This window comes from Cottoperca gobio, chromosome 17 (assembly GCF_900634415.1).
Source record: "Cottoperca gobio chromosome 17, fCotGob3.1, whole genome shotgun sequence".
In the NCBI taxonomy this organism is placed as follows: Eukaryota; Metazoa; Chordata; class Actinopteri; order Perciformes; family Bovichtidae; genus Cottoperca; species Cottoperca gobio.
In genome coordinates, this window is record NC_041371.1 from 5,657,797 (window position 1) to 5,680,454 (window position 22,658).

At 41.8% G+C, this 22,658-nt stretch overlaps 2 protein-coding genes across 13 annotated transcripts in view; both read right to left on the reverse strand.

Moving 5' to 3' along the window:
- Positions 1-14,386, reverse strand: part of LOC115022547 (receptor-type tyrosine-protein phosphatase mu) — a 146,020-nt gene extending 131,634 nt beyond the window's left edge. For all 12 annotated transcript variants that reach the window (XM_029453576.1, XM_029453574.1, XM_029453575.1 and 9 more), the window contains exon 1: positions 14,021-14,386. In XM_029453576.1, the coding sequence (XP_029309436.1) occupies positions 14,021-14,093 (73 nt within the window). In that variant the 5' untranslated portion in view covers positions 14,094-14,386. The remainder of the gene's footprint in view (positions 1-14,020) is intronic.
- A 5,800-nt stretch (positions 14,387-20,186) lies between these two features.
- On the reverse strand, positions 20,187-21,422 carry LOC115022856 (leucine-rich repeat-containing protein 30-like). The gene is given in 2 exon segments (XM_029453961.1): positions 20,187-20,366; positions 20,368-21,422. Coding segments are annotated over 2 exon segments (894 nt in total). The 5' UTR covers positions 21,163-21,422; the 3' UTR covers positions 20,187-20,267.
- Between the last annotated feature and the right edge of the window lie 1,236 nt (positions 21,423-22,658).

A 22,658-nucleotide genomic window follows, 5' to 3' on the forward strand; every position in this document is an offset into this window, starting at 1 on the left:
TCCAGCCAAAAAAGAAATCACAGATTTTTTTGTTGTTGTCACTGCAGAGGAAGGCGCTAATTACAACTCATACATAATCTTTTATGTAAATGTTTTTCGCCTTCTTTGATCTCCCCATGTCGTCGAGGACAGCCCGATCACAGACTTGGGCTGGCTCTGTCGCAGAAGGAGAGAAGTGAAGTAGAAGGAAATCTGATTTGTGTTGGTGTTTGTCAGCCCATGAGCACAGAGGATGTTTGATCAGGTCATTACATGTACGGGTCTAAAACAAACATGGTCAAAGCACCCGGCTCTTTCATCGAGATCTTATGGGACAAGCGAGCTTAGCCTCAGATGTGAACCAGTGAAGATAGAGGATCGACGGGGATTTGAACACCTTTTAGTCTCCGGATTAATCTTTGCTAAGCTGCGAAGCAATCGCTTCTTTACACAGTTCTTTAACTTAATGGAAACGCCGGCTATATGTTAGAGCGAGTCGTTTTTCATAATGAACTTTTAAACGGCTTGTATAATTCTAAATTTCAATGACAGATAATGATTGCCGCTAGAAATAAATGGGGCGAGTAGGGGCCATCAGTATCAGTATGAGACGACAGCTGAGCAACACAACTCTTACTGTACCTCATTTGCTATTACTCAAACGTAACATTCGAGCGGACCCTGTGGTCTCTTCCGAGGCATAAACACAGCTGGGGGCATGACAGATAGAGGCCAGTACGTCACCCCTCCTACCAACAGAGAAAGGTCAGCTCTGACACTCCGGAAGCAGCCCTAAAGCTGACATAAGGAAGCCAAACTGGCTTTCTGTGAGGCAGGAGGGTCAGAGAGGCGGAGAGCTAAGGCAGGAAGGACTCCCGACAACCTCGGGCACCGCGTTCCAGTCCAAGCTCAAAGTGGTGGTTAATCCAAATGACAAAAGCAAAACGTGACGTTTAAGTGTGCCTGGTTTGGAGATATCTGTGATATGTGTGTGACATTTCTGTGGCGTTCCCTGTTACTCTCGATAATCTATAGAAAACAGATGCTGTATAATTTCCTCTGTTGTGATTTTTTTAAGTCCATCCATCTCCATTGTGTTGACGTGGCAACACAAATCTCAGGGACAAACATAGAATTGTTTTTTTATATAATGTTATTATAGCTTGCACAATATTTGGGAAGAAACTATTCTGTTTTCTTTCTGCAATATAATAAAGTACAGGACTTTTTGGTCAACATCATCCTTTCTGTAGCCAAAATATGTTCATGCAACTGCAGTTGCTTTTTATTTTGCAACCAAATATTCCCTTTCGGGGTTTTTCTGAATAGTTGTTTAATAAACTGATCAAGAATGATTGTGATTGCTAGTAGAGCTCACCAGCATAACATTGTTTTAGTGAACAGAGCCTGTGCAACTTAAGTGGTTAGTGTGGCCACAAGTAGCACTTACTGGTCAATATTAAAGTTAGTGCTAATGGTGAATGCTCAAATGTATTGTAACAGTAGCACATGTACAGAAGGGTCATAAAGTCAGTGAACTGGCTCAGTAATGTATATTATACAGCAATATCTACTTTCAACTTTTTAGCCACTAAACGCTTTTGGCCATTCAAGACTAAATAAAACTTTAGCGGAACAAACCCTGAGGGTGTTAAATGTAATAAGGGCGCATAAGTCTTTTTATTCTTTTTAAAAGTAATGTCACTTTAAGGCTCTGGTTAAAAGCACAACTCACTTATGTTACTTAAATACATGTTGAGCCATAATAAAAACCAAGCACCAAGAATAAAAAAAGGGGTCAAGGTTCATCCCTTGTTCTTTGCAAGTGAGAAAAAAAAAAGATTTGCAAAAGGTGTAATGAAAAGGAGAAGATTGAAAAGGAAAAGTCTGAGTAGAAACTGTGGTTACGGCGGCTATCTTTGGTCGACCAGCGGGGAGTTTTGCATTTGCAGGATTTTGATAAGAGTGTAGGTGTTCCCTCCTCCTGTGTGTGTTCTACAAATGAACATGATGGGCTTAATTTAATGGTGTGAGGGCCGGACCCGCTGTCCTCTCCTTTCGTCTTGCCAGTCTGGTTACTGCCTCTCTCATTCCCTCACGCTACGGTGTCACCAATTAGCCAGGGCCCAGGTTTCATTAAGGCATCACCGCCGCCGCTGCTGCTGCCGCCTTCTGTCACATCCCTGATAATAAGCCTGAGATGGGTCCGCTACCTGACACACAGGGACGAGGAGGAAACCACAGCGCGCGCACACACACACACAAGATACCAACTGGTTATGCGCGACTACACACATCCGAGTGCACACTTGTGGACCGCCAGAGACACACACACACTATTAACACACTATGTGTTTATGTGTACAGACGCCTACACACATGCATGCTTGGACGCAGCTGATCTGTCAACGCTTGAGCGTCTTTTGTTCAGATAATTATAGAAATGAAGGCTGAATGATGAAATGCGGAATGATAGGGAGAGGGGGGAATGAACTGCAAGACAATTCAGCGTGTTGATCTCAAATCCAAGTCATGGCAGCTATGCCATTGTTATGCAAAAAGCAATGACATAAAATATGACTACAAAACCCAACAGAAAAATAAAATCTATGTTTACTTGGGAGTTGATCAGCAGCAGTGTGTGCACTATGTTGATGGTACCGTTTGAATATGATTTAGAATAGTTATGGTACAAATACCACAATAATGTACATGAACTTTGCGAAAATGTTCATAGATCATTATTGACCTTTGAAGCAGGAGTTAAGTAGGCAAGGCACATCTAGCCATAACACATGGACCTCCGCTTGTAAGTTAACAGAGACGAAATGTCCTCATGAAAGTACTCATGATCAAATGGAATTAGATTTGAACAATGCAATGACAACTGCTGACAAAGACTAATGTACTAAATGGACATTGTGATGAGATTTTTTTTTTATCTGGCTAAATGTTGATAAAAATCAGGGTGCATATGATCAGAGACTAAGTAACAAGATTTGACAAGAAACTCGATGCCAGCTCCGCACCTGATTGTTTCCCTAATTGTGTTCACACATTTCTCAGTGAGTCCAGTCACACAGCAGCACACTGTACATCGAGCGGTATCCTCTGTACTTTTCTGTCATCCCAGCACAGCATTCCAGCCACGACGGTGCTATTCTGACAGTTTGGTGAAAGCACAGCTGGGGTGATGCCGGGGTGAGCTTTTCTCCAGGGAAAGTAACCTGGTACGTTGAAGGGGAGATTTTTTTTTTTTTCCAGACACACAGGTGCTGTTGAATATTAGTCTCACGGCAAGAGGTCTGGGCTCATGCGAGTGAATTATTCATCCTCTGAACCCAGCCCATGTGCCTCTGCCTTACCAGTGCCACTGCAATCCTGATGTGCACCGTTTGATGCTGCTGCAACTTCCCCGCGACTAAAGAAGGCTGTGGAGCAACACTGGCCTTTCCATGGTGGTGCAAAGATTCAGAGATATTAACTTAATTCTGCTCACGTTTATGTTCAATAAAGTTTTCCCTACTGTTTGTTCCAAAGAAACTTTATGCAGCGACATTCAGTCGGCTAATGTTGAGTTACTACATGGCTAATTAAAAAACATAAAAATACCTTCAGTATTGTGCCATTCTTGCCTGTAGACATGAAATTATTGAATTAATAAATGATTTAATTTAAGTCATGAGGATGACAAGGACATGAGTAGGATGAATATAAGATCTGGCACTGAAAGGATTTATTTTGGCTTTATCAAATGTGATGCAGAGTGTAATATATACTCACTATAACAGAGCCTTGTCTCAAAGAAAGCACAAACTATTTGTTAAATTACTTGTAATATACTATAACTGACAAAATAAATGAGTATTGATTTTGTAATTGCTGTTAAAAAGGTTAACTTGTTGCAGATAATGAGAAAATCTGACACGAAACCTGAAGACCTCACACTCGTCAGCTCTAAAGAAAAACCTGCCGAGCTCCGGACAAAACATGTCTGTCTCGAAATAGCTTTATATCAACATCAACAATGATGTATGTTAGCTGGCAACATGCTAACATACAGCTAGCAGATGTTCCTTCCTGAATGCATAACAAAGACTACTTAGGCCTATTTCTATCATTTACACAGGACATGGCAAATTAAAATGACAGATACATTGTCCCACACCATTACAAGCATTACGAAATAAAGTAGACAGAAATATTTAGGTTTGGCAGGTTCATTTGTCTTGCTTTCTTTACTTTTTATTCGATGTATGCTAGCATGCTAACGGGCAGCTAGCAGGTTTTTCTTCTAAAAATAATTCTACACAATTTGTAGGAAGTAAATTATGAGTACAGTCACCAATGACAATAGAGAATTGGTTTGTAACATATATTCTTTCTTTGTCTTATGTTTTGTATTAGCTAGCATGCTAACTGACAGCTAAAAGCTACTAATGCTAACTATTTACACACATTTGTAGGGCGAAAATGGCACATAGCAAAATGAAGAGACTAGATTTGGTTTAACAAACTTATGTGAGGACAAAACAGTAAAACGGAAAAAGATAAAACATGCTTTTGATGTGAATCCAGCTAGTCCCGGTCCCTGCCTCCTTTTTATAAACGCCTCTACTGCATACCTTCAGCTGGGATCCGATTATGAATAATGCCCCATTTAGAGATCTGGGAACCGCAATAGGGAAATTCTCAGTTAGCCTTGGGACTTGCTCAAAGACTTGGTAGGACAGGGAAAAGATATGTTTGCATTTTATTCAAACCATTGCTTCAGCAGTGGGAAATGATATTCACACTCTAGAAAAATATTCACATTGTGTTCAGAGCCTTTTAGTTGTAGTTCTTGAGGCTAAAGAGTGCAGAAAGACAACTGGACAGATTGCTTTAAAAGTAAAAATCTAAAACAAATTAAGACTGCACTTTAGTTGTTTCTAAGAAATATAAATAACAAGGTAATTCTTTTGTAACTGGTTTAAGTAGAGAGCTATTTGTCATGATACAGTGGCTGTGGCAGTGGAACTGATGATAACGTTACTGAAAAACCAACTGGTGCCAGAGGCTTTCCACATTAATTACTCCTTTGCCCTGATACCAATAAGTCTCTGAGACATCACATCCAAATTAATGTATCCTCCCGGCCGGCAAGGAGCTATCATTACAATCAACTTGTCCCATTTTCACCGGTTTGTTTATTCACATGTGCATTATTCCAAAAACATGCGTTTTCAACTTTTGTTTCCGTTTGCAATGCGGAGATGCCGCCACACTACTAATGACTCCTGTGCCCTATAATTTCTTTAGCGTGACAAAGTCTGATTACAGGGTAGGAGTCAAGCTTCAAGCCAAGCATCATCTTTTCCAGTTATTGTTTGTGTTTGCTCTGTCTTTAACAAGGGCCCTGCAGCTGTGTGTCTCAATAGTTGTTTCGATGAAGCAGTGTTTAACACCAAAAGTGATTAAGTACAACAGATCGCTGCAGAACAGCCCAGGGCTGCTGATTTTCAATGCATTGTTTGCTCAGGCACGCTGTCGGCGGAGCCAGCTGATCGTCTTTGATTGTGGACAGTCCAGCAGCTAGCCAAGTTGTCCCCAGAAGAGCGATTAATGCACTTGTCCCATTTCAGCGAGTTAACAGACTTTCACAGAGACAAGCACAAGTGAGAATATTATTCATGTTGTGATAAGAGGTTTGCCGCATGGTTAAAAAAATTGTGATTGACATTTAAGGAAAACCACTGTATCATCAGATAATTCGACTCCCACAAGCTACTTCCAGTTTGGGGGCATAAAGAGGTTATTATCATCCTCATTTTCCCAATGTTCACCCCCCCACCCCGCACGGTGTGGAGTGAACAGTAATGCCATTAAACCTTCCTCTGGGGAATCTGTCACACGGAGGTTCGAGCTTTGGGCCAACACAAAGGAGACCCATTTGAAAAGGCGCCAAGCCCAGCCTGAGGAGGTCAGAGGGCTGTTTACAGAACAACAGTCTCTTATCGGCTGTATGCTTCCCCGAGGAGTCTCCACCACAAACAGATAACAGCCTCCAAACAGGCGCCGGAGTGTGAACGATAGGAGTGTAAATCAGGTACATTCTAGTTTGGGAGGAAGAAGTGGAAGACAAGGGTGGATAATAATGTACTCCACAGTTAGCGGTGAGATCATATGCTAGAGGATACAGCTGCATTAAAAACATAGAGTAAGTAAATAAAATTGTGCGATGTGACCTTTTCAAAAGGCCATGAAAATGTATATGATAGTTAATGTCGTCGTCGTCCCTCCCCCCCCCCGTCCTAATAACCATTACTCAACAGGACCACTGAGGCCTAATTCATCCTCGGGGATCGCTTCATTATTGAACACTTAAATGGTCAATAGGTTCAGCCAAGGCAGCTTTTAGCACAAGGGCAAATAGACAGTGTAAAAGCCAATGCAAATAACTGGCACTCAAACAAGGCCTAATGCATTAATGACTGCATGACGTGCGCTAATGTGACGGCAAAAGATTCAGACTGACAGTAATGGAGAATTTTGCCCCTGGTTATACTCGTAAGGCCCGGATGGGGAACGGAGGGATGCACACCTGCCTTCCGCCTGAGCCTTGACAGAAGCCTAATAAATAACAGGAGACAAGGTGAAACAGCAGTAGCATCAGCAGCCCCCACCTCCTCCTCCTCCCCATGCGACCACCTACACCACCACCGCTTGTGTGAGGAGCAGCAGCCTACGCGGACAGCTTTTTGGCATGACACAGAGTCCCCTCCGAGTTAGCAAGTGCACTTGTCCCGTGAAGGAGGCAACTTGAGTTATTCATGAAATGACACAAGAAACTTTGCACCTTTTCAGCAACGTGTCTCTGGCGTCAAAAAGCGGCGGCAGGAGTTTTATTTGACAGACTTGAAATTAAAGCTTCACCATGTAGTTCAAGGCCGTACGCTCACCTGAACCCAAAGTGCGCTCTATCAGAATCAATTTCAGTCCACATAATAACCCCTCGCATTCAGGAGACAATGCTGAATAGAAAGCAGCTGATTGAACAGCAGGTTTTAAAGATAAGTGAGGAATGTGGCAGGGTCGTGGTCAATTTAATATTTATAATAAAACCTCATAGAGATTTCATTTTTAAGGATAGCAGGAGTGAAACATTTTTCAAATAAAAAAATACTTTTAAAATTGTTTTAATAAAAGTGAGCTGACCCTGACACGCAGATGTAAAAGGCCTAACTGTAATGTCCCGATTTAAACTGCTTCTCCTGCTCCTCCCTCGTTCCCCTCCTCCTCCTCCTCGTCACCATTAATAACAATTGAGACCCTTGGAGCATTAATTAGTGAGATTTTCCTGCGTGCCTGGACTCTCTGAGCCACCTACGACGAATGCAGACTTCGGTAAACATGATCTGCTGCATAGTAAGTTGTTTTTCTACCGAGTTTTCTTCTTCTTCTTTTTTTTTGACATGGTGATGAGATCACAGAATTGTTCGAGCATGCCTTACACACACAAACACTTCCCCTCTCTCTCTCTCTCTCTCTCTCTCTCTCTCTCTCTCACACACAAACACTCCCCTCTCTGTCTCTCACTCTCTCTTCATTAGGCAGCCCCTGCACTGGCCTGTGTGCGATTCATTAGCTTTTATCCTCTTCATTTGAAAAAGGAGCTGTGTATAATTAGAGCATCTCTGTTTGTCCAGCATCCTTCACACAGTCACATTTCAAGGCCAATTATCATTCCGTTGCAGAGCTCCCAGATAACATATCCACATCAGCGGCCTCAAGAGCGAACTTCAAACTATTACTGCTTCTCAAGAATGTAAATAAAATCACTTGCTAATCAACAGCTAATGATTGAATGTGGAGTGGCACTCCAGGGATATGAAGATGAGGAGCCATATTGGTAGACTTTGCGTTCCAAGATTTGACTCACTTTCTTTTTCGCTTGAAAGTGCCAGCGATGTCCCAGCACTTAGCCAACGTTCATGCTTCCAGTGGAGTCCGTGAGTATATTTGGACAGTTGCATGTTTGTTGTTGTGTTGGCTCTGTACTCCCCCCCCCCCCCCCCCCCACTTTAACCTCAGAGACATTTCTTTATTTCACAGTGCTTTCAGGTTTAATTTAAGCTTTAAGGTTTAAAATGAGCTTTAATTTCACATTCGGTGTGGGAATCATAGGCATTTTATACAAAGCCCCCCCTAATCTTAGGACAGAGCAGCAGGACAATGTTCTTAAACATACAGTGGAAGCTCCCAAAGAGCTTGTTATGGTCAACAGTGGAATGCTCTTGACCAGCCAGGTCAGTCATCTGACCCTGTCCAAGTTATCATGCGTTTCACTCGCTGCAGAGCGGAGTGTCAGCTGATGCCTGATCGTCATTGCATAGAAAGGATTTAACATCAAAACATGACGACAGAAAACAAAGAGGCACTCTTAGGCAGAGCAAGGAGAAGAGTTACATTCAAGACCTACTGAAATCACAGTCAGTGTGAAATAATGTCGATGTTTTGTTAACAGATTTGTATTTTCATATCAAGCGGAAATATCATAAATGCTCCTTTTTATGTCAGCCAGCTGAAGGGGTGTGTCTGAGTCTGAGTCTGATTGACAGCAAAGTAAACAAACGTACGCGGTAGCCTACAAGTCACGGGCAGACAGCGTGTTGTTAGTGGTCTTAAGGAATAGGACCACGCCAGCATCTAACCCAGGGGTGTCACACTCATGTTAGTTCAGGGGCCACATGCAGCACAATGTGATCTCAAGTGGGCCGGACCAGTAACATCACAGCATAATAACATATAAATAACAACAACTCCAAATCTTCCCTTTGTTTTAGTACAAAAAAGTACATTCTGAAAATGTTCAAACTTTATCATTTTACAAAACATTATGAACAACCAGAAATTACAAGAAAGGTGCAATTTCAACAATATTATCAATTTATCATTTCCACATGTGCATTACAACTTACAGATCAGTGTGTCTGCAAAGGCACAACACATTTCGGTCACAGGTATCTGGAACAGTATTTTACTTTATGATCAAAACAATACATTTTTACACTTTGCAAAGTCATCCCGCCGGCCGGATTGGACCATCTGGCGGGCAGGTTTTGGCCCCCGAGCCACATGTTTGACACCCCTGATCTAACCGGAACAAAGTCGCATCAGCGTTTACGTTTACATGGCGTTTAATGTGCAAGCCAATTGCTTTCTGTGCCCTAAAATTGGAGTCTACGTTATTAAAAAGGATTCTGCACTTTACGCACCACTCATCTGATGAAGATTTAAAAACACCTCCAAATTAAAGCTGAGAGTCAGGACAACCTCACTCATTTTAAAACTCGTGTGCTTCTGTAGAGAGACGACTAAAAAAAACGTGTCAAATAGAGTGCTCTTTCCGTGTTGCCATCTTAAGCCAACCTATAATACCACTTTTATTAATTTTAAGTTTGTTTTAACAGAAGAAAATGAGATACGTGACATTACAAAATTGGAAATCGTACCGATGCTTGATTAAAACTAATGTGGCTTATGTTGGTGGAGTTGTGTAAGCCAGACACTTAACACAATGTCCCATTTAAAGTGTCACAAACTGTGTGAATAAAGTTTCTACAGCAGATATCTGAGATTCTTCTTCAAGACTCACGCCTGATTAAAATCTCTGCACTAGTTATGTTACCTTCTGCCTAAAAAGTGCATCCTTGGTTACTCTTGCACTGCTATGCATCATCAATCTGTGATGTTAACGGTGTCTCGGTAGTTATTTTGTGATGAAATGTTGTTTACTTTTTCTGGTGTGTCGACTTCCTCAACCTCCCTTATCTGCTCCTTCAGTTACTGATTTCCTACCATTTCCAAGAATGCCTCGTGGCAACTTGCAGAGAACAGATGCTGACTTTTCCCATTGAAACAAAGCTGCATAATGCGTCAAGCTGTGTGCCCTTCGCTCAGAATGCAACATGTTTTGTTATTCTGATATAATAAGTCTAATGGGGATAGCAAAACATTAGATATCGTCCTCTTATGTGATGGATTTCTCAAAGAAAAATAATAATCTTGATCTTTGATTTGGAAGGACATTAGGCTCTGACATGTGCTGCTGATGATGCTTCAGAAAGAAGATTTTGTTTATATATATATATATATATATATATATATATATATATATATATATATATTATTATGCAATGCGGATGGTCTTGATGATATTTTTACGTGACCAATGCAACATACTTTTTAACCTTTAGAGTTTATGGTGTAATTTGGATTTAAGCGTTGCAATGTTGTTGGTTATTGGGTGTAAAAGATCTGATATCGACAGGTGATATAAACGGCTGAAGTCCTGCACTGTGACTTTATTTTCCTCCTATAGAATTATGACTTCTCTACTGGTGAATGCTCCCGGCAGTCTCGTCCCTTCAAAACGAATGGCCTGGTCCATGCAGCGGCGCTTAATATTTGCAAGTTCTTATAGTTTTTAAAAAGCGACACACCTCATGTGTCTACCAGCGATGATCAGTCTTAAGACAGACAGCGCCGACACACTCAGCAGACCACCTTTTGTGGGAACTCACACATGTACCCGCGGTGTTTGAACAGCTTCAGTAAATCCATGTGTTTCCACCACCTTCATTATCATCATAATAAAAGTGTCTGAAAAGCAAAGTTACAGAAGAATGTAGACACCTCACTTTCTGCTTTGTACTATCATCAATCACCATGGAGCTTTTTTTTTTTCTCCTTCTCTTTCAACATTGGTTGAAGCCATAGAGAGAAAAAAAAAAGGAAAAAGAAATCACATGCATATTTAATTTCATTCTCCACTGGCTCAAACAAAGGAAACTGCCACCCTTCAGGACACCTTTTTCGGAAAAGTCTCTATTAAATCTGAGTCAGCTGGGAGAATAAAAGAAAAACAAAAAAAAGAAACATTTCATAAGTGAAAAACTTATCTAAATTATTTCCAGACTTCAAATGAAGTGCTGTTTATCTTCCCAAAGCAGCCAGTGTGCGGTTTTACTCCTTAGTCACCGCCTGGATGGCAATAAGGATCGGTCAACCAGGACGCTATCAGCAGCAGTCACTCAGCAATGACAAACTACAGCTCTACACTCCAAGCATGGGCATTATTCTCAACGCACGGCTCACCCCTATCAGAAAACAAGGCAGGTTTTATGGCTGCTGGAAAAAAGGTGGTAAACATAACAAAGCGCACAGCTCCCTGGAATTTAATGTGCTCGGGTAAAAAGACAGAGTATAGATATCAAAGGCCAGAGCTTCTAGAAAAGGAAAAAAAAAACACATGTCCTCATAATGTATAAAACAGAAGCACTGGCCATACACAACAAGTGATTTATAGTGTTGTTTCTTTGCTTTCTCTCTGAACCTGGAGCCTACAGTGGGCATTGTGGGTGCAACAGGGAGGGGGGGGGGGGGGGAGGCAGTTCATCTCTCCCGTGCCACCGGGAGCAGATATGCAGGTGCACAAACAAGTTCACAAAAGGGAAGGAGATGAAACTGATACAGCGAGATCCTGATTATGGAGGGTTTTTTTTTTTTTTAATGCGTAAATTAAAAGCCCTCCGAAGGACTGTTTCTCTGTGATCGAGTTGAGGCTGCACACTGATACGGTGCACTGGAGTAGACCGGTGCTCTGGTTACCTCAGTGATCTAATTATCACACGAGCTGTTATCACATACTCTCCATAACAAATGTCTCGAGCCACATGCACGGGCTCACATTTAGCCTCTACCTCTCCATCCGTGTGTGGCTAAGCCGTCACATAGCCAGAGAGAGAGAGCAACACACATCCAATTGATTTCCTCCTGGTTTACATATTTACACACACAGACACACACACACACACACACACACACACACACACTCGTGCAATTAGGAGCACATTTGTCGATGGTTCGGGCACCACTGGGAGCCCTACAGTGCAGCACACTCCAATAAATCTCCCAGTCCTGAGGCTGCCAGCGGGCAAGACTGATGAACCTCACACAACAATGGACTGGGAATACTTTGAGCTGCAGGGCAAGAGTTCTCAGTCACGAAAATTGACCCCTGGCTTTCATACTGCTTGATTAAAAACAGTTTATTTATTTAAAAAAACACTTTTAATACATCTTCTGTAGGTCTCTGAATATAGCAGTTGTCCTCTTTGAAGAAAGTGGGAACGCATAAATAAAACACTAATGTAATTTATTGAGCAGCTAAGTTGTTTTGTTAAATCTGAGTTGTGATCAAACAGAAATCTGGACACAAATAGTTTCCAAAGTGCATCTGAATTGTGATCTATGTGTCTGAGTCGTTGGTCCTCCGCTCGGAGCAGCTTGGCTTCATCATCTGGGTATCATATTATATGTGTACCATGCTGCCCCCAACAGGCTCGCTGGAAAATGAATCAGTCGTCTGTTGAATCCCACCGCATACAGCTCTAACTGAAGCCACACATCACACAACAACTTCACCTCACACACACACACACACACACACACACACACACACACACACACACACACCCGAGTCCAAGCAGGAGATCAAATCAAAACACACTCAGGGGCCATATTTTTAATCAAGCTTTTAAATGCAACTCTGGTTGTATTGGCAGTATGGATCACCCTCAGACTGCACATTCATTGCCGCTATATTGATTGCCATTAATATAGGCTAATGTGCCTTTTCCCCACATATATAATGCCATTGTAGAGACAGAAGAAATGGTTAATTAGACTGAATGTTGAGTCCCCTTGAGCAATCTGTGGCCATTACACTGACGGTGAAAGTCTGCTCTATTATTTCAGTCATTCAGTCAAATCCCTATCTGGTACTAATGAACTTTTTCTTTCTTCACAAAGCTTCAAATAGACCGATTGCAAATGTTGCCCTTGTATGAATATCATTCATTTGGAGTAGGAGGGCTGTGTTTCTATCTAAAGTCTGCATCAACAATCAGTTAGTCATTCAGGGGAACAACAAATCCATCAAATTTGCAGTGAAACTCAAAACACTTTTCAGAAACATGCAAAAGTGTGTGTGCTCAGAGAGTGTGCGAGGGGAGCAGTTCTATTTCAAATAAAATATATATTTTTACCAGTTCATTTAATTCAAATGGCTTGTTGTATGTGAAGTGCACACAGACACACAATATGAACTATGCATTTGTTCAGTGTAGGTGTTCAGTCATGTCGTGTATAAATGACAGTGTAGATGTATGACACATGGAATAAGATATTATGCGTAGAAGTTCAATTGTTTTTGCATTTAGGAGGATTAGCCCACAATTTACATTGGGCATTTTTGGCGGGGAACTTCACGTTAAAAGTGGCTGTACATTATGTCTACATGTCCACATGTCCACTGAGACATAACAACTAAAGTCCACTCGCAGTTCACGGTGAAACAATGACAGGAGATCTCGTTTGGATAATCGCCTCGCCGTATGCAACCAACAGCGCACAGGCAGTGACACTTCTGCGAGTGAATCCCTCGAGGTTAATCACATTAGACAATCACGATAAAGTTAGACACAAGACAAACATTACAATCCTTTACACTTGTATTCATGTCAACCGTGGCATTGAACGCAGCGGAGTGGCTCCGGTGCCGTGGCGCACCTGCTCGTTGCGCACAGCGGCACAGAAGGTGAGAACAAACTACCGATGAGTGCCAGTGTTGTATCGGCCAAATGTGACAAACGTGAGCATAATTTACGTTTTAGGCGGATTTCTTTCCTATAGAATGCCACCATCATATCATTTACGTTACTTTCACCCTGCCACATATGCTCAAATTTACGCCACAAACATTAGTTAAACCGAATTTACGCCACAAACATTAGTTAAAGCAAACTTACACCACAAACATTAGTTAAAGCAAACTTACACCACAAACATTAGTTAAAGCCTTAAAATTGCGAGCAAAATATCAGACTAAATAGTGGGTAAACTGAGTTTAAGAGCTGTTCTAATCCACTTCGCCTCCCGACTGTGGCATAAAACAGGACTGCGTACATGCAAAACATCTCCAGGTAATCCTCCTTACCTTTAAAAACTTCCCCTCGTGCAGACAACAGCAGGGTTATTGCAGCAAACAAGCAATTGATAACTTTATCCATGTCGACAGCGCCGTCGTAGCGTTAACCCCCAGCCGCGGGGTTAACTGGCAACTCTTCTTTCTTTATTGCAACTTGAATCCTACCAATACTTTTAAGGAGTGTTGAATCTAAAGTGTCTTCTCCCTGCCCTCCGTCCCTTAGCGTGCTGTGTGAGAGGACACTGTCGCCGACACGGCTGCTCCTTGCCGGCTTGCTCCACACTTGGAGGAGGAATGTGTGAGTGAGTCCTGATTCCGGAATTACGCGTGGATTGAGTGTGTCCGGCAGCTCCATGAGAGCAGCGGCTGTGTGCGTGCTGTCTGCCCGGTAGAGGGCGCGTGTGAGCCCCGCCTGTGAGGAGAGAGGACAGGCGGAGGTGTCCCCTCCTCCTGCTTCTGACCGGGATTCTATTGGCGTTTATTTGGAAGTTGTTTGAGGTAAAGTAGTGCAGTTAACCTGGGCCACGTAGGAACCTGTGGGCTGCTTACCCACTCAGCCATCATTAATTGAAGGTAGTAATAAAACATTCATAGTCAGTGATATTGTGATACAGCGTCTGAGAGATTTAGATGATCATAAAGTATCTGACTTTAACACAACAAAGGTTTTATGTATAAATATTTTTATTTTGCTGACGTTTGCTTTACTTCCTCATTGTTTAGGGTCCCATACGCCACTGCTGCATGTGGGGAAATAATAGGAATTGCCAATTTAACTAATTATTTCCTTTTTTATGATCTTATTGAAGCACAATTTGTAAAAAATATTGACATGGTAATGACCAAAAAGCATTGTTGTTTCACCAAATAAGGAAATATTATGTCATCAGAATCAGAAATCCTTTATTAGTCGGGGAAATGTACCTTGTTACAGCAAAAGAACAAGAAAGTAAAGTGGCGAGTACACAATTAAATAGAATAAAATACAGTAGCAATAGTATAAGTACAGAGTCGTTGATAAAACATTGTAAGAGTGAATATTGTACATGGCATTGATAATTGCACACAGTGGGTGGAATAGACTTTTCTTGGTGTGGTGGTGTACCAGGTGATTGTACAGTCATGTTATATGTTATGTGGGACATGCATGAGAAAATGTATTACATTTGCCAAGAAGCAATTAAAAGACAAAGAACTGTACAGTGTTATCCTAATCCTCCATGTTTGAGGTCACTTAGACCCAAGTGGTCTAAATCCCTGTTAGATGTCTTATGAGTTAACTGTTAAACTCCAACAGCAGGAGTAGTACTTTATAAAATGTATTGTCGACTCCATTCAGATGAATGTAGATGAACTGAACCATGTTTTACAGCTGCAGTGTCTGAGGCTCAACACAGACGTAATGCATCATTTTTCTATTTCTACAATTCTAAACACCTAATGCTTGATGATGATCATGTGATGTGACCTGTACTTTCCTGTACTGTACTGAAACAATGTCACGTTTCATTTATCACCACTAGTACATGTTTTACCAACCTCCACTGGAAGGTGATTTTATTAATTACAATACTAAATATGCTGTATAAGCCTTTTTCATGCTCAACTTGACACCTACATTTATTCACTTAATATTTCCTTAAAATCATTGCCCGCTGGATTCTTAATCAAAGTTCACCTTGTGTGTCCTTTCTGATCAAATTCACACATTGATCCGAATTAAAGGGGGGAAACCCAGGCTGACCTTCAAGAGGACCTCAGTGGTTGACCTGGCTGCGTCATCACACGCGTTATTTTTCAGCTTCGATGAATCAATAATGATGCCTTACTTCAATAAATACAAATATTTGTTATTAAAAATTAATCTTATCTGAGAGGACGAGTGCAAACAACCCCCAGGATATTCTTACAGCGATATCAAACAAAGGGATGGAGAAGCAACTAATGACAAAGTCAAACAATGTCGTTCCCTTATTGTTTTTGCATGCATAAACACACACGGCGGTTTCACTTGTACCAGCAGTTTTCATGGCTAATTAAAAATGCAGCCAGATTGACATGGGTCTTACATTTAGTCTCGAAATGACCTCGTGTTGTCAAGGACGTACATCTCCAGTTGTTATGTTTCTTCATGTGTTCACTCAACAATAGCTGAAGCTTTTCATAGAAGCGCCACTTGTCTTTTTGTGGTCTTAAGGTATTGTCTTGGCTGCAACAGTTGGAATACCAGCCTGAGCACAGCTGTCACGGGAATTGACGAGAATGTAAACTCCTCCGATTGGATGGAGGAATGAATGGACAGCGTCGTTGTAGAGAGAGAGAGAGAGAGAGAGAGAGAGCGAAAAAGAGAGTTAGTGTGTTTGTGAGTGTGTGATTGAGGGCTGTGTCTCATTGGTTCCTCATAAACACAGCCCTAAGTCATGCTCAACAAATAAATCAGGATAACATCCTACTACAGTGTTTTCAAAGCTACTGCCACAGCCCTATCAGATGGACTATAGTATCTCCTTCAGTCAACACCACCCGGTGTTTTATAAATATATTTGTATTGATTTTAAACTGTATTTAAAGATATCGAGACAGATATCGTTATAGCAGTTTCAATTTGTACCACTGCCGCCGCTTGGAGGAGTAGAATCTGGTCATTTGCCGTTTATCCATTACGTTTAGCTTCATGTTTCAACCCGTGTTGAGCTCCAAATTATTACTTTTAGCTAATAATTTCGAGCATTTAGGCCAATGGTGTCAAACATACGGCCCGCGGGTCAAACCCGGCCCGCCAGAGGGTCCAATGCAGGTCGCGGGATGAGTGTAAAAACTACACTAACTGCTCATTTCAAATGTGTCCACTAAATGTTTGTGCCTTTTGTAGATACTCTGTGATCTGCAAGTTGCACACTTTTAGTTTTAGCTAACTGTTCAACCAATCATCTATACTTTAGCTAACTATTTCCACCATTTATCCACAACTTTTACAACTTCCCAAGCACTCTCAATCACAACATGTCGTGTTCAGATGTCACAGCACATCAATATGTGAATATATTTTCCAATCAAATCATAATTTGTAATGTTAAATCAATTAAGCTGCAGAAGTAGCCTACCACTGTGTATGAACCGTGTGTGCTGATAGCTAAATCAAGCCCATGTACCATGTACTCTACCTGACACTTTGTCTTTCTTTGCTTTAGCCGGTAACCTTTCTCAAGCTTACTTTCCTCACACCCTCAAAGCAAGACACGGAGAAGCTTTGACATTACACTGATTGGTCGGGAAGAAGTAGCTCCAAAGATTGAGTCCAGACCAGGATCAAAAGAATCCATATTAAGGCCTCAAAGGTTACGACAGTGGCCTCTACTGTTCCAGTGACTCACTGTCGCTGACTTCTACACAACATCCCAACAAGCTATTGAACAGGTGAGCGGAGAGCCGCCACCAGCCAAAGAAGAACCTGATGTCCTTCGTCTTTCCTCACTCATATTTCTCCCTGCAGGAACAGTTTGAATCAGTTAAACATAAGAACGATGAGCTAAATAACACTTTGTTGTAATTGACATAAGTGGCAGTATAATGCTGTTTGTCAATAAATGCCAATCAACTCGCCCTATGTGAGGAGTCTCGGTGTGACGGAATAAATCAAAGAACTTTAAACCGCACTCCAAAGAAAGTCTTATTAAGCCTCTCCTCATGTGGCTGCCAAACAACAGTGAATTTAACATTTAATTCCTTTGTGATTATCCCGAGCCTTGATTGTCAAAAGCTCAATACGAGATTGATTAGCTGTCCTTCATTATGGGGAAGTCACTGGCTGCTGCTGCTGCTGCTGCTGATGCTAAACTGTTTTCTAAGCTTTGGCTTATGAATTAAAAATACCTTTTTGAATGAAGAGCACGGGTGCCAATCTATGCTCCCCCAGTTGTTATATCTCGCACAGTGTCTCATTATAAAGCAAAGTTATCGGAGCACGCAGCAATTAAATAGGATCAGCAAAATCCTGCAAAGTCTGCTTACTGCAGTCACGGGCGATCCCCGGTGTAACAGCTGACCACTATTGAGTGAGTACCGTTCAGTGGACTGAGGTGGATTTCCAGACTGCAAAGATTCATTTTAATTAATTGTCACAGTGGTTAAAGCGAGTTTTACTTCTCTGTAGGTCTCTGTTCTAAAGTGGCTCCCTGACACCACTTTGGTTATTAAGTTACAAGAATATCAGTGTGTTTCAGAGGTCAGCGACCTTTACTATCTTAAGATGCAGAAATGCAGTGTGCTCGTTCTTGAAATGTCTTTCAATATTACTTTTTGTTGTTTGCTCATTTCTCCCCATAGATCAAGCTTCACCGGGAACCCTGCGGTGAAGGCAAAGCAAACAAATCAGATTAAAATCTGTTATTCCGCATCCTGCTCCAGAGCCGTAGGTTGTCTACCCCTGCTCCAGTTAGTGACTAAAGGAAACAGTTTCTGTGAATATCAGTCATTATATATATATATATATATATATATATATATATATATATATATATATATATATATATATATTTATTGTATTATTACTAAAATAGTAATATCACCACAGATCACTGAAACCTGAATTCAGGTCATCTGACTCACGTCGATGCAATAACTTTATAGGAGCTTTATTTGACAACATGTCCCGTGATCACTATCTAGGACAAAGACTTATTCAGGAGGGATTCATCGTGTGTGTGTGTGTGTGTGTGTGTGTGTGTGTGTGTGTGTGTGAATGTAGTAGTTACAGGTAGATACCAACAGAGGTCACTTTTCTGTCTTTGCTATAGCACACTCTATCTTCACTGTGGGAGATAAAATATGTTTTTGACCTCTTTTAATGTGGTGACATGTGAACCTCATTAATATTTGAGCAGCCAAGTCGACACAAACTTTAAACTTTAATTGACATCAGAAAACAGAAATTAGGCGTACGCATACATTTACCTCGATATGCTCTTCACGTCGTACACTTGACTGAAAGTATCTTAATGTGAGTTGAAGTATTAGGAGTGTCACCAATATCACAGTAGTAACATAAATGTACTGATACTGATATATTACAATATGGAAAGTGTATTTTAAAAGTAGATTTAATCAAACGTCCAATGAATTCCTTCCACTCTTGTGCCTTACATCATAAAACTCACTTTTCTTTTCTTTTTATATATATATATATATATATATATATATATATATATATATATATATATATATATATAATTTGGATAACATTATTTTGTAAAATCAAACAATGTGATTATATTGTTTCACTAAAAGTCTCATAACAATATGGAGTTTTAGTTCTAGTGCTGGTTGAATATGCACAAGAGGATATGAGTGCATGATCTGCCTCATGTGTAAACTCACTTATTTTTGCTTTATGTTTGATATGTTTGTACTAAAGTAAGTGCGGCTCCAAATTAGCAAAGCTGCAAAAGTGTAACAAAATAATCCAAATGTCCACTTACAAGCTCCCTGAGCTTTAACCATATCTAAGTTTGCTTTAAATTATTAGAATTGAATTGAATTGGTTCCACAATAGTCCACATTTCCAATCATATCATGCATTGTACGTTTGTTTTTCTCATCGCTTCAAATGGTTTGTGTGACAACACCCGACAACCTTAGAGGAGCCTCCGCCCGGCAGCTCTGATCTGATCTGATGGAGTGGAACAACATTTAATCACACTTTAAGTCCCTGTTGTTGTTTTGTTTTATTATTTTTGCAGATCTTAAGCCCCCCTCACTTGTTCTTTCCACTGACTTTACACACCTGATCCCCGTGATCTGATACAGTATGTAGCTGAACTCAGCTTCGTGCCCCCCCTCACTGCCACAGGCCAAACAAGATCATCTGCCCACTAATCAGCCCCCAAATGTAGACCTGTGAATCTTTGCGTGAGCTGAGCGACTTGTCCTGACCGCTTTGCTGCGGATTAACAAATGTTTAGACATGACACAGCAGTTACTTGTTGTTTAATATTCAACCCAGTTTTGACATTACATAAAAAAAGAATATTAATACTCAGTGATGGTCTCAAGTGATACTCAAATACTAATACAATCAGGCAGTTTGTGGCAACAGGACTCACCGCATGACTGGCACGTGCCGGGGGTCCGATTTGTGCTAACATCCCATCATGACTCTTTTAGACATACACACACACACACACACACACACACACACACACACACACACACACACACACACACACACACACACACACACACACACACACACACACCCTCACGTGGGCTTGAGGTAGTTATAGAGGGCACTGAGCCCTCCTTGCAGCACCTCCTGGATAGGCTTGAGGAGGGGGTTGTGAATAATATGAAGTCCTTTAGTCCATCGGGTGGCAGGCCAACCTCCCGAGCCTGCTGAGTAGATACATTTCCATTGGCACATTTTGCAGGTCGTTGAAGTCAACGTTGAGGAGTTCTAAAGACTCAAGGAAACAAAGCGTCTTCGGCAGAGAGTGGATACTGTTTCCCTCCACGATGAGGATCTTCAGGTTCACCAAGTCCTGGATCTGGTCCGCAATTGTCTCCAGACGATTGCAAGCCAGGTGAAGAAAGACCAGGCCCTTCATGCTGTAGACGCAGGTGGGGATGTGAACGATGCGATTGTGGCTGAGGTTGAGTTTGGTCAGATTGTGCATGGCTGCCAAGCTGCCGGGGAGGCCTGTGATCTGGTTGTTGGCCAGGCTCAGCACCTCCAGGCGAGTGCAGGAGCCCAGCTCCTCGGGGACCTCGCTCAGGCGGTTACGACAGGCGAAGAGCACGCGTAGCTTCTTCAGGAGGCTGATCTCGGCGGGGAGGCTGGACAGGTTGTTTCCCCACAAGTTGAGGATCACCAGATTGTCCAGACAGCCCAGGGCAGGCGGCAGAGAGCACAGGCAGTTCATGGACAAGTTTAGCTTCTGCAGTTCTCGGAGCTCCCACAGCTCCGAAGGGATCTCATCGAGCGCCCGCATGGCCAGGCTAAGGGTGCTGTAGCCAAAGTGCACCGTGGCGTGTCTGCGGATCCTCTCAGCAGCCGAAGACAAGCTGGGCTGCTCGTCTCTCCCACCACTCTTCCTGCTCACACTCACCTCATTCAGCTCCTTGTTGGAAAAACCGCGAGATTGCCTCCCACCCATCGTCCTCGCAGTACCGTTTTATTCACCTATAACAAGATGTCAGCGTGCGATTTTCTGAATCACCAACAGTGATAGGATTGCTAAGAAAAATGGCTGCTGATTGATCTCCAGGGTTCTTGAGCGAGCCACGCGGAACATGATCACTTCTGAGGGTTGTTGTAGAACTCCTGATGTTTGGCAGCACTTACACTGAATCCTGGCTGAGTTTTTCTAACCAAGTTGAGTCGCAGGCAGCTGTAACAGAGTACTATGGAGGCTCGTGGTTCCATACCAACTGCCTGTCTTACTGGATTTCATACCCCAGCTGGTCCTGTCACTTTACATGTCCACAGATAGCACCCTTCTCCCCACCCACTACCGGAAGGCAGAGCTGGGGATAGGATGCTGTGCGAGCTCAATCAGATGAGGTCACTGCCATGATCTCATAACGGTACAAACTAAAATACATCGGTGCTCACAAACGCTGTCACACGTGGCACACATTATTCTGTTTGCTACACCTGCTATCGTTTGTAAGTGTATTACATTTGGCATTTAAAATAATTCAGATATTTAGCATTCCATCTCTGGCCGACAAATAATCTCTTCTCACTTTTATTTTCCCCCTGTCGGCCCCTTGCGCCTTTGTGCTTGAGCTCTTATCTCAACTTAAATATGGCACCAAGCCGTGAAAACACTGAATCATCTCTCAAAAAAGTAACAGTTCTTAAAGGTATTAGTGGAACCTTATGCACAGACATGCGCTGGTTTAAACTCAAGTGCAAAAGGACATGGAACATTCCAGTGTGTTCCTAGATAGCTCCACTGCTGTTCAGAACTCATTCATGTGGCCCCCGAGGGGAGAATCTCTCTTTATGTAAAACCATATACTGTAGCGCATTTACATTTTTGAATTTGTCTTTCCCCGCAGCAACTTACACACTGAGGAAAAAAGTTCTTCATGCTTTTTCTCCAGAGTTCTCTTAGTATCTTTGTAGAATTCTCTGAAAGCTATTTGTTCCACTTCCTTTTAAAATGTCAAATTAGGGGGGGGGGGGGGGGGGGGGGAAGAGTCAAATATTATAATTTTCCAGTATTTACCTCGAGTCGTGTGAATACGTTTTACTGTAAGTCTGCCTAATCAGCTCACAGCCGTAGGGGGGGTGGAGATATCCCATCATGCATCTGTTGAGACGCAGGGTGCTCAATGTGCCACAGGGCTATACAGACAAACACATTCACACCTACAGTACAGGCGATTAAGAGACTCTACATTACATGTCATACTCCTTTATACTTCTACTCCACTACAATCCAGAACAAGATATTGTGCATTTTATTGTACTTAATTTATTTTACAGCTTTTGTTACAAGTTACTTAACATATTAAGATTTTACAGACAAAACATGAGTTTATGAAATTAAGATTAAATGACCCAACTGTGTATACAATTGTGCAAATTAGTTGTTGCTTACACATTAATGCATCAGTATGTTATAATAATCCATGTATAAAG